Below are 11,734 nucleotides of genomic sequence, written 5' to 3' on the forward strand. Positions count from 1 at the left end.
AACAGCATGTCTAATGTACTGTCTCTGAATATTTGTAACCCCTTTCTAATTAGTCAGGATACTAAGCATGCCTGTGGGTTACACTGATACAAACACAAACAAAACGAGGGACACAACCAAAACAGAAACTGATCAAAACAGGCAATGGCCAGGGAGGGAACCATTTTGCGGCCTCTACAGCCCTCAAGTGTCACTCATATAACAGCTTGTCTGCAGTGACTCATAAGTCAGCATGATAAACGCGACACATATAATTCCATGAACACACTGTAAAGTTGTGTACAGTCATCTGAATGGGATCGTAGGAGCACAAGAGGCCACCGATTTGACTCATGTCTCCCCGGGGCTACAGACAGGAGTGTCACTTCTGCTTCACGAAACACTTTATCAAAATCTACAGCATTATTCACCTTTGGGAATATTTCTCTCTCCCTGTGTTTAACCACTTAATGGCCATGAAAGGAATCCAACAAACATACAATGTAAATATTTTTCAACACTCCTAGACACGAGTCTCAGGTGCGGAACGTGTAATAATAGTGATAATGACACTCTTCATATTTGTGCTGTGTCATCCAATGTCACAGCCAGCCCTGGCTGAGCAACATAAAATACGAGGTTGGCTTAAAGTAGGTCATTCCAACTGCACTTCCCTTACTGTATGGAAACGGAATACAATCAAACGAAAAGTAGATCGTAGCTGTTTTAATCTGATGGAACCTTCATCTGGTTCACATCAGCAGATGACTGCTTCTCTCGATCTGATGTGGTAGAGTGAGGTTCCAGCACACTGCTGCGGATCAAAACACAGTTCAACGTCAACTTGATCAAAGCTGTTCAAAAAAGGCATGTCATATAAAAATAAATTCTGCTTATCGCTGTTTTCTGGCCCGGATTCTTTGGTGGAAACCACAGACCCCAAATGTAAACTTCCTCTGCTTCCACTCAGGTACTCTCCAGGATTGGGACACAAACTGATGAGTGAAGCAGGATATGACAGGACGGCCTTTAACCACAGGGATGCACGTAGACTAATGTTTTGCAATGACTTTGTATATGTAAATGCATATATAAACACACACACACAAATCTATACATCTGTGTATATATTTATGAAAGAGACACACATAGAAAGCTCCACAATGAAAGAAGAGAGAATGAAACACAACAAAGATTCCCATGCCAGAGGCCGGTCAGGGACACTGTGGTTCATCGTCAGCGCCTTAACCCGAGGCCACCCGAGGGAGTTATGCTTTTAAATGGTGCTGCTGACAATTTGTATGACCTTGTGTAATGATATAATATCAGTTACAAGCAGAAGGCGAGTTTGGCCAAAAGCCGAGCGAGAGGGTAGAGTACGCCTGCCGTGGCGTGGGCTGCCCCTGCAGAGCAAGTCCAGCAAGCAGGCACTGTTGTGTTGACTTGATGGACAACCATCTTCACCGCCACTGTTAAAAGCTCATTACTGCCAGTCATAAGCAGTGGCCTCGATGGGCGTTCCATTCCCTGCCATCCAAATCGTAGCCACAGTGTGTCACTCCCTGAGCCACGATGTCAGCTCTGATTTCATCTAATATTATTATATTCCCATCTCACGTCACATGAAGCAAAGCCGGCATTAACTTTTTTTAAAGAGTAGTTTTTTTAATCTTCTAGGAAAACAGAGAGCCTGTCAAGTAAAACAAATAAAGTGCTGTGTTACAGTTAACGTTAAGTGAGCTGTAATTCAAACAGAGTGAGTAATAAGGAGGTCATGTCAGTTCCACTACATTCAACAGGTTTTTAAAAACAATCTTTCAGGGAATGGGAAGAGGTTGGGAAATTACCCTTGTTGACAAGGCACAAGCAGCTGATAGCATGCGGGAAGTGAGTCAGGCTCAGCACTTCAGCTGCCTCTGCACACTCTGGCTCAGACTTGTTGAGGCAGGCACTTATTTCTCCCTCTGATGTGTTTGCTCAAAGTTCCCACATGTGGGGTAGCCGTGGTTTGAACTCGCACGGCCTTAAATAAATGCAGCATTTTCCCCTCCGGGACAACGACCTGGAATGTTACGTACAAACTGTGTCATTTTCCTTCAATGCAGAAAAACAACCTGTACCTTGACATTACTCCTGGTGGTTTTGTTAGACGTTGTAAAGCTGCGGACGTCACTGAAGCTGATAGCAATAAATCGAGCATAACACCCTCCCAGGCATTTAGCATGTTTACCTTAGGTTACCTGTTTGAAATGCCAGAGGAGAGAAGCAATAAATAAAAATCCAAACTGCTTTCACTTTTTATCGTGTACGTCAATCTGAAGTTCATCAGCGGGGCCCTGTGACAGCATGTGGGTGATCATGGCTTGGGATCTTTGTGAGATAATCCAGATAATCCAGCAGGTTTGCTGCTTACAAATCTGATGAAGTGATTAAAAAAAAAGTTGTTTGTGATAAAATGTGGACGATAAACTGTCTGGTCATTTCTACTGTGCAGCCCTTGAAGTGCAGATTCTTGTTGTGGTGTTTGCTCTGCTGAACAGTGTAAATCAGGCCAGATTAAGCACGTGGTCCAACTGAACAACAGTGGCTTCACAGTCTGTCTGAGCACAGTGGATGTCAATTGAAATGTGTAACAGTGTTTTTTTTTAAACTTTTATCCTCATTCCAAGATCTCATTTTAGATATGTCTCTGGGTTATGATTCATTTTTTTGTCAAGGAGCTAAGCAGGTCTTTGGAAGTGCCATCAGAAGATTTAGAATAAAAGCCTTTGGATACTGAACTGGTCACCAGGACCCGTGGGAGAAGCTTAATGAAGGAACCAGATGTGACCTTCTTCCCCTTCATCACACACAGAGCCAGATACACAGTGCTCCTGGCCCTGCTCAGTTTGACTCAGAGGAGCAAAACTCTTCTTTACCAGCAGGGGGCCCTCTCTCACAAGGACAGTCACTGGTGACAGAAATAGAGCACTGGTACAGGGAATTAGTGTCAGGAGGAATATGTAGCATCAAGCTTTGACAGCCACATACTGTACGTGGAAAATCTCTCTTTGACCCGAGGGTGTGAATTATGTAGCAAACAAAGCAGGAAACCTCTCTGCTGGATTTGTTAAATAAAAATGTCCTTTTCAATGAAATAATTTGAACCAATTATCCCACATTGTCTTCGTCAGGGTTGACGCAGGAGGAAATGTTTCCATATTACCACCTTCCTTCAAGGCTTTGCGCTCAAAATGCCTCCTGAGGCAGAGAATGGATTTAAGACATGAGTGATGTTGTTCTAAAAGCCTCTTTGGTGAATGACTGATTGTTTGGCTATATTTGTTTTCTTTGTTGCGCACCGAGGCCATTACATCGAAGGGTATTCACACGTGCTGCGATCCGTCATTGCTGTTTTTTGGTTTGTGGAAGACGATTAATCAGAGAGTTTCAGCGCTTTTAGATTATATTCACAAGGACGACTGATGCCATTAATCCAAATAATGCTTATCTAAGACACGTTACATATCATCACGTCTTCATCGGCCCTGTTCAGTTGTTACAGCATGGATGCAAATTTCCCATCTGCTGTAAGTTAGCATCCATCCCTCGTTTTCTTTACGTTTCAGTTGCAGATTCTCATTAGTGACGATGCCAAACGGATGGCCCCACACAAACACAGATGCTCCCTCAGCACAATCGCTCGGTTTTCATGAATGATTGCTTTTCTGTGAAACCACACGGAAGAACACCACTAGTCAACCGTATATGTGATGGCGGATGTTGCGCCGCGTTTTTTCTTGCGTAACACCATCATACTGTAAATGCTGATGTGACTTAATCCAAGACAGATGTTGTGGTGGTGCATAAACTGTTCTGACAAGGGGCCTTGTTTCCAGTTGTGCAGCAGCACCGGGGGCAAAACACCTTTGCTTATTCATGATGCCGGATCAAGGGCCAGGTAGATCAAAGTGCTCCTTGAATTTTAGTCGTTGGGGAATTAAAACGTTTTTGTCTGTCAGAGCTTCGGCTAATGTACAGAGCAAAATATTGACCTGAAACATGGTTGATATTGATCCAAATAGGAGTATTACACCAAGGGAGAAAAAGGGCAGGCGTGGAGGTCATTTGCATTTTTGTTATAACAACCCATTGACGTCAAATTTACCTTAGTTCCAAAACACATTATTACCACAACACATTTTTCTTGTGAATTCCCTTTGCAAATCAAACACATGCAAATCAACTCTGACATCTTCACTCTGACCATAACAGGCCAGTGCTGTGGGTTCCGCTCCTCCCTTCAGGAACTGTGGTCAATAGCTGCGTTAGCCCCCAGGGCAGTAGGTTACCGCAGGTAAAGGTCACCCCTGCTATATTAGAAAATACGCAGCAGTGGTATTTCCTTTCCTCATTTACTTGTAGTTCTTATCTTTAGTTTCATCCTGATATCCTGCCCTGGAACATTACATCTTTGCATCCAGGAAACTGAGCCAACATGATGAGAATAACCTCACTGAATATGTAAAACATTCCAGCTGCTGAACTAGACTATTGATTTGCATTTCTTTCTGTTCAGTATAACATTGCACGAAAGTGCATTCATGCTCAGTTTTTATGGATCCGGACAAGCTATATTTGTAGGGTTGCAGAAGTGAGTAAATTGACAGCTTGCTTGCTCTCTCCAGGAAAACCTTACGTTGCCAGATATTAAAGGAATTCACACACAGAGGAGAGAAATGGGCTGTCAGAGCTGTGACAACTCTCGACTGTTATCTAAGAGCCGCTTTCTGCATTATTGCGCCGTGCTAATGAGAATTCTGACAGCGCTGCTGAGCTGCAACAAGGTGCCAATGCAAAGTAGAGATATATGCCTTATGTGTTGATTGCTGTGGGAAAAATTATAATTAAGGAGTGCTTCCTTGTCAAGAGGAGTGAATGGGTAGAAAATATGACTGATGTGTTGTGTCTAGAAAGAAAAACAATACAAGAAATGTCAAATAAAGCAACAAACCAAAGCAATGCAGACTTCAATCGACCCCTTTAGTGAGACTAACTGTTAACATAAAGTAGTTGTTCTTATGAAATTAGTGCACTCAGAATTTTTCCTCCAGACGTTATGTATATCACATTGGTTTCTCAGTTACATTGTTGTGAGAAACACAACAGTGTCAGGTTAAGGACATTTTTTGTTAAACTGTAATAAATACATGTCTCATGCTGAAAATCAGCTGAGACTTCTTTTTGTGTTAAACAAGACTTTGCTGTGCCTTAAACCATACAAAGTTTAATAAAGTTGTAGTCACTGCGAGCAGTTACAGCGCAAGATTGGCAAATAAATACTTGACATTAACAAATAACTTGACATTCTGTATCTACATTTTTACCAGACCAGATGACAACATTTTGAAACCAGGATGTTTATGGAAATCATAATCCAACAAGTCGAGTGGACACCTCCACCAAGGCCCAGCAGTCCCATTAAATTCAACTCAACTCACAAACTTCCACAAACTCAATGATATCAGTCCCCACAGTGTGCCTGATATGTTATATTAAGATCCATGTATCATTTCCCCCTGAAATGGTGAAAATGTTGAAAGAAGCCCTAAGTCCCGATCTTAAAAAAAAGTGAAAAATGTCCACACTAAAATAGAATGTGTTCGTCTCTGACCCATACCACATCCTTCACAAATTTTTGCAGAAATTCATTCAGTTTTTTGTGTGTCATCTTGCTTACAAACAAACCAATCAACCAACAAACAAACCGACGGGGGTGAAAACATAGCCTCTTTGGCAGAAGTAATCAGCATTACGTTTCTTAGCCCTGCGATTCGCTGACGACCTGTCCAGGTGGTACCCTGCCTCTCGCCCAATGTTAGCTCTGATTGGCTCTAACATCCCACGAGACCCCCTAAGACAAGTGGTAAAGATATTGGATGCATGGACTACATTTCTTTCACATAATTACTGGCTGACAGGTTTGGATTGTGTGCTCAGTCCTAACGTTTGCACCACAAGTCATTCATCTAGCGCAAAAAAAAAACAAAACATAAAACAGTGAAACTAATTTGTATTTTCCGCTGTCCTATGGGGATCAACATTGTAAAGGTCACCTAGAAAAAGAATAAGCTATAGAAAGCACAAGATTATCATACATTTATTCATCCACTGTTTTCCTCACATCTGTGATATGTACAGTGTACCTGGCCTGTATGATTTGTAGACAGGTGGGGCAGATTGAATCAAGGTTTCAGTTGACACTGTTCGTCGGTCGTCAAAATGTTCCCTGCTCGTCCCTGACAGAAAGATGTTTGTTCCAGGCAGCGAGAGAAAATGTCTTACATAAGAGATTGTCACCCACTTAGGAGAACATCAGTGAGACCAGAGCTCGGAGGCTTCACAAGAGACACAACAAAATGACTTTACATTCTTACACAGTCTTTTCTTTTCAAGCCAGCGACACTGACCATAGTTTAATCTCTACACGCTCGAGTTTGGCTGTATGCAAAAAAAAGTTGAGCTTGTCGTGTGGTTAAGATACTCACAATCTTCAGGTTATCCTTTCTAGTCCAGTCCCTCGAATTGATATACTGAATAAGGCCATGGAAGCCACTGTCTCTAGTGGTCAGTTGGGGTAAAGGTTATCATCAGTCCACGTGGGGGGAACAGAAAAAAAAAACAAAACACAAAAAGCCTGATCATAGCACCAGCTGCCACGGAGGCTGGATAAACAGGGGCTTTAAGTGCATCTGGTCTCTCTCCCCTGTGACTTGCTTTCGTCTTGCAGACATCGGTTTCCTGCACGCAGCTTCTAAAAGGTTAGAAGCTCCCATTCCCTCCAGCTGTTTGTTTCTTATCCCTGGCCACCTCCGTTTTAATGGATCCTTGCTGCTGGGTGACTGAAGGTCTCCGCTCCAGTGGGGAAGAGTTATGGGAGTGAAAAACATGCACACCGCCTCGCTGCAGAGATATATATCCCATAGTGCTACTTGCTCTGCCACTGTTGTGCTATTAAGACCCTGAAGAAGTGATGAGCATTCACAGCTGTGCTGCCACAGTCCCCTATTTACATTATTTTTACATTCATGTTCTTCAGCCACTGTCAGTTGAAACACACACACACAGTAGTACAGGAGTTTTGAGAATCTGATACTGCGCAACCACAATAACTTACATTGCACGTTTTTGTAATGTTCACACCAAGTTGTTTCACCAAAAGGAACCAAACTGTTAAAGCTTAATATCTTCAGTCTGTTACTAAGATAGACACTGTCGCTGTCAATACAACTTCCATTATTGCGAGGTTTATAAATACCCTTTTTGCCTTGTTTTTCTTTTCTCACCAAGCCTTCAGTAAATCCTCTCCTCCTGAAATACAGATAAATGACCTTCCTGTATTTATTCTAGTATTTATTTCAGTCACTTCATCGTAGCACTTCAGACTCCCCACTAGATTACATTCAGGTGAGGAGCGAGCCAATGCATGTGCACTGATCATTACTTTTTCAGCCCAGTAATCAGTTCCATCCCTTGGCTTAGACTGTGTTCTGCTCCAGTGAGGGCGGATGCTCTTTAGGCTGCTGCAGTGGTTCGGGCCTCTGGTTCTGCTGCTGCTGCTCAGGTGGAGACTGCAGCTGTGGTGGTGGATCCGACTTAGGGATGTCCTTCTGCGGTGACAGGGCCTGCAGTGGCTCTGAATGGGGCATCTCCTTCCTGTCGCTGGGCTGAATCTCCAGAGCTGGCGTGTCCTTGCAGCAGAAGTACTGGTGCCAGATTTTCCGGAAGGCTGTGCGGAACTTCTTGATGCGAAAAGCGTAGATGATTGGGTTGACAGCGGAGTTGCCGTGGGTGAGCAGGATGGCGATGTAGATGACGGATAAGGGCTTCTCGCAGTCGGGGCAGAAGAGTGTGATGCAGTTGATGATGTGCAGGGGGAGCCAGCTGACAGCAAAGAGAAAAAGGACCAGAGCCAGGGATTTGGCAAGATTCAGCTCCTTGTCATAGTACTTGTTGGGGTCGGTGTGGCTGGTGGTGAACTTCTTTCTGTTGAGTTGCTTGTGGATCACGTAGAAGATCTCTGCATAGATAACCAGCATGAGGAGGAGGGGCGGCAGCACCCAGCTGAAGAAGTTAAAATACACCATGTAGTCCATACTGATGACATTTTCAAACTGGCAGGTGATCATGAGGTTGGAGCTGTTGAGGCCGTCCTGCTGGAGTCGCCTCAGGTTGTTCCAGCCCAACATGGGCGTGAAGCCCACGATGAAAGCCACCGTCCAGCATACCACCACCGCCAGCCCCGCTCGCCGAGGGGTCACCACCTGCTTGTACCTGCAGGAGCAAACAACACAGCCTCATGTCAGCACTTTCTCTAACAGCACTCAGGGGGTGAGCGAGCTTTCTTTTCTGCCTCGATTTTCATTTTTTGGCAGTGTCCTTGTATTTACAAAAATCGAGATTCGGAGGAAAGAGCTATCATTTAGAGCAGAAACCCCTGGACTCCCTCCACAAAGCTTCTTGCAGGATATTTCCAGCCTCTAAAAAAACCCTTGTCAGTATCTTACCCTTTTCAGCTCTGCTGGGTTTCATACTTCTTTCGTTCAGAGGAGAACAGAATTATAGTTGCTAAAGTCAATATCATCTACTAATTTACTATAGCAGCACGAAAAATACAAGCTGCAGTGTTTGGCATGCTACAACTAACTTGGGCTGTAGGCAAGTATAAGACTCAGCCTTATACTTGCCTACAGCCAGAGAGGAGAATAGTTATCTGATCCGGCACGTTTGGAAAGTGTGAAACAATTAATTCCTCTTGGATAGTGAATGGTTGAAATGTTGCAATTATAGAAAAGTCTGGAATATAGTATCGATTAGGGATGCATGTGTTAAGTTGTGTCTACGTCTGAGGATCGTTATCCACAGTGAGCCTGATAAAAGTGCTATAATGTGCCTGGAAGAGCTTCTGGTGTCTTAGACATGAGATTAAATCTGAGGCCATCACAGACAATATTCCCAGACAATATATTCCCTCTGTTCTATTACAGGCTTATCTGTGGAGCCTTTCAGCTCCACTGCTCAGCCTTTTGTTTCAGCCTGGCATGAGAAACCACCGCTGGTGCTGTGCATCAGATACAGAAAGCGTAGACTGAACAGCGTTGACAGCAAAACTGACCCTCTTTTGTTTCCTCGATAAACACAAGATGAGATTCATGTGAATACAACATCCCTCCGAAACCCCCAAATGATCTACATCTGTCACTATTGTACTGTTCCACACATATTAGAGATCCTGGGGAGGGAGGCACTAATCAGAGCTGTTAGGTGATCAGCCATGTTCTGGTTAGCTGTCATGTCAGCATTGGTGAGTCAGATATATGTGCATGTAAAGGGACTGGCATCCTGTGAAGTGAAACAAGACCCATGAGGGAAGCAATGGCAACAGCACAAGAGCTGTGTATGACTTCTGCTCTGTGTGCTTGTGTGTGTGTGTGTGAGTGTGTGTTTGTGTGTGTGAGAGAGAGAGAGGAGGCTAAATTCGCTTGCAAATAAAATAGTCATAATCATTATCAAACATCATTATCATCAGGATCATCTTTTCATGTGGCACATCCATGTCTCTCCACATAATGTGCATGTGCTGGGAAACCCTATATTACCTGGTCGGGATCTTGACCCTGAGATAGCGGTCAATTGCTATAGCCAGGAGGGCGAGGATTGAACTTTGCGTCAACACCAGCACCGTGCACGCCACGAGCAGGCAGCTGTAAAAGTGAGTCTGAAGTCCGATGCTGATGGTGATGGCCAGCGGGATGACGAGGGCGCCCACTGCAATATCCGCCAGAGCCAGAGAGACGATGAAGCAAAACGTGTTATCTCGCAGCGACTTGTTAATTTTCACCGCCCAGACCACCATCACATTCCCGATCACAGACGCGACAGCGATCACCACCTCCATCCCGATGTAGAAGGGTGGTGCTCCGGGCATCCTCGCAAAAGCACTAATGTCCTTAATGATGAGAATAAGATTGAGTTCAGTGAAGCCAACTGTGCGCTTTTGTGCGTAAAACTGTTTTCCCAACGAGGTATGCGTCCATCACTTCGGTTATAAGTTGCAGGTGGAAGAATCCAGTAATTGTTTACAACGGAATAAAAGCGTTAAGAAGCAGCACATCTGAGGATGAAGGCTTTGTAGCAGGTGTTGAGGTCTGCAGGCTGCTGTGCTGTGCGTCGCTCCTGCTTCTCTGCGCCCCGCGTGCGCCTCCGCTTGGCCAAATACACCTGCCCCGTGCACCGAGTGCAGCGTCCGTCCCGTGCGCTCCGGCTCACACAGTGGAGGGCTTTGTCTTCAGCTGCGGTTTGATTAAAAAATTAGATATAGTGGGAAAAAGGCACAGTTGCAGCTCCATGCACGCACAGGCAGGCAGGCGGGCAGGAGGGTACTCCCTCCTTCTCTCCCCCCCTTGGGGCGATCTCCGTGAGAACAATGATGCAGTTGACTAAAATAGCAGTTAGGCGATTTTTCTCCTCTTTTTGTTCGTTCCGTTCAGATTTGCTGTCTGTGGGACATATAGGCCACCTCACTAATCCTTATCCCACTCGATATTTATCTATTTGCTGTGGTGGTGGGCGCCACAGCCTCATGTTCGGTGCAGAAATATAAATGGTGCCGCGGGAGCCTTCTGCAGGACCGTCTCAAGGAAGTCAGGTGCAGAGGTCATCCACCTACTGCCACTTGATTTCTCGCCTTACTCCCACACCCTTGCACATGTTTGTGAACCTTGCTCACCTTGTTCAGATAAGAGGTCGGGAAGAACAATAACAAGAGAGAGGTATTACAGGTACAGATAAAGGTATTACAAATGGCAGCAATCATTGAGGCATAGTTACTGAGTGACAAAGAAATGAGTCAACAGTGGTGCAGTTGATTTAACAAATCAAAGCCCACAAAAGGTCCCTATTTAGCCAATAACGAATTCAAAACACCTATAAGAGAAGAAAAAGAGATATTCAGGTGATTCTAAATATATCTTCAAAGACATCCACTCAGAGCTTCAAGCCTCCGAACTAATGGGAAATCTACAGCAAGGCTTGTAAACCTTGCAACGGATATAGACTTATTGATCAGCCAGGTCTGTGAAAAGGACATTCCTGCCTGCCTCTGACTCTGAACATTCTGGAACAGGACACCAGTGACACAATAAGCCATCCTGTCACTCCCTGAAAAACCCCAAATTAACCTCAGGCAACATCCATACTACTACGTTTTGGTTTGTAACCACATTTGAAACCACATTAACAAACGTAGATGTTTGGAAACAACGACTAGTAGACACTCGTAACCGCTTGCTGATTGGGTGTTTTTTTCGGATAATGACGTGTTGCCTTCACTGACATGACCCTAACATGACCCCCCCTTTGAAAGACAACTACTGGTCTGTTGTCTTTGCTGACAGCTGCTGTGAAGTTAAATTCTGCATTTTACAATGAATGACACAACTGCTTCAATGTCTCAGAGATGATCTATTATTCAAGCAATTCCTGTGTTCCCAGGAACATACCTAACATGCCCTCCTGTTTACACTGGCACGAGCATGCCCGGTGTATGCGAGTGGTCACATGATAGCTGAGCGTGTTATGGTCAAGGATTAAAACTGATACAGACCCAATTCGTCCTTTTTTCAAATGAAAACGATGTAGCCTTAAACAGCCAAGCACTGAAAACATACAGGAGAAAACAACAGCACTGGTGTCTTGGGCTTTTTTGCGCTGGGGT

At 44.3% G+C, this 11,734-nt stretch overlaps 1 protein-coding gene across 1 annotated transcript; it reads right to left on the reverse strand.

Annotated features, from left to right (window-relative positions):
- Positions 1–4,878: 4,878 nt before the first annotated feature.
- On the reverse strand, positions 4,879–10,635 carry adora1b (adenosine A1 receptor b). The gene is made up of 2 exons (XM_062391129.1): positions 9,618–10,635; positions 4,879–8,292 (listed from the first exon to the last, which is right to left on the reverse strand). The coding sequence occupies exons 1-2, from the start codon at positions 9,944–9,946 to the stop codon at positions 7,497–7,499; spliced, it is 1,125 nt and encodes a 374-aa protein (XP_062247113.1). The 5' UTR covers positions 9,947–10,635; the 3' UTR covers positions 4,879–7,496.
- Positions 10,636–11,734: the final 1,099 nt, after the last annotated feature.

The sequence above is a fragment of the Platichthys flesus genome, chromosome 7 (assembly GCF_949316205.1).
Source record: "Platichthys flesus chromosome 7, fPlaFle2.1, whole genome shotgun sequence".
NCBI lineage: Eukaryota > Metazoa > Chordata > Actinopteri > Pleuronectiformes > Pleuronectidae > Platichthys > Platichthys flesus.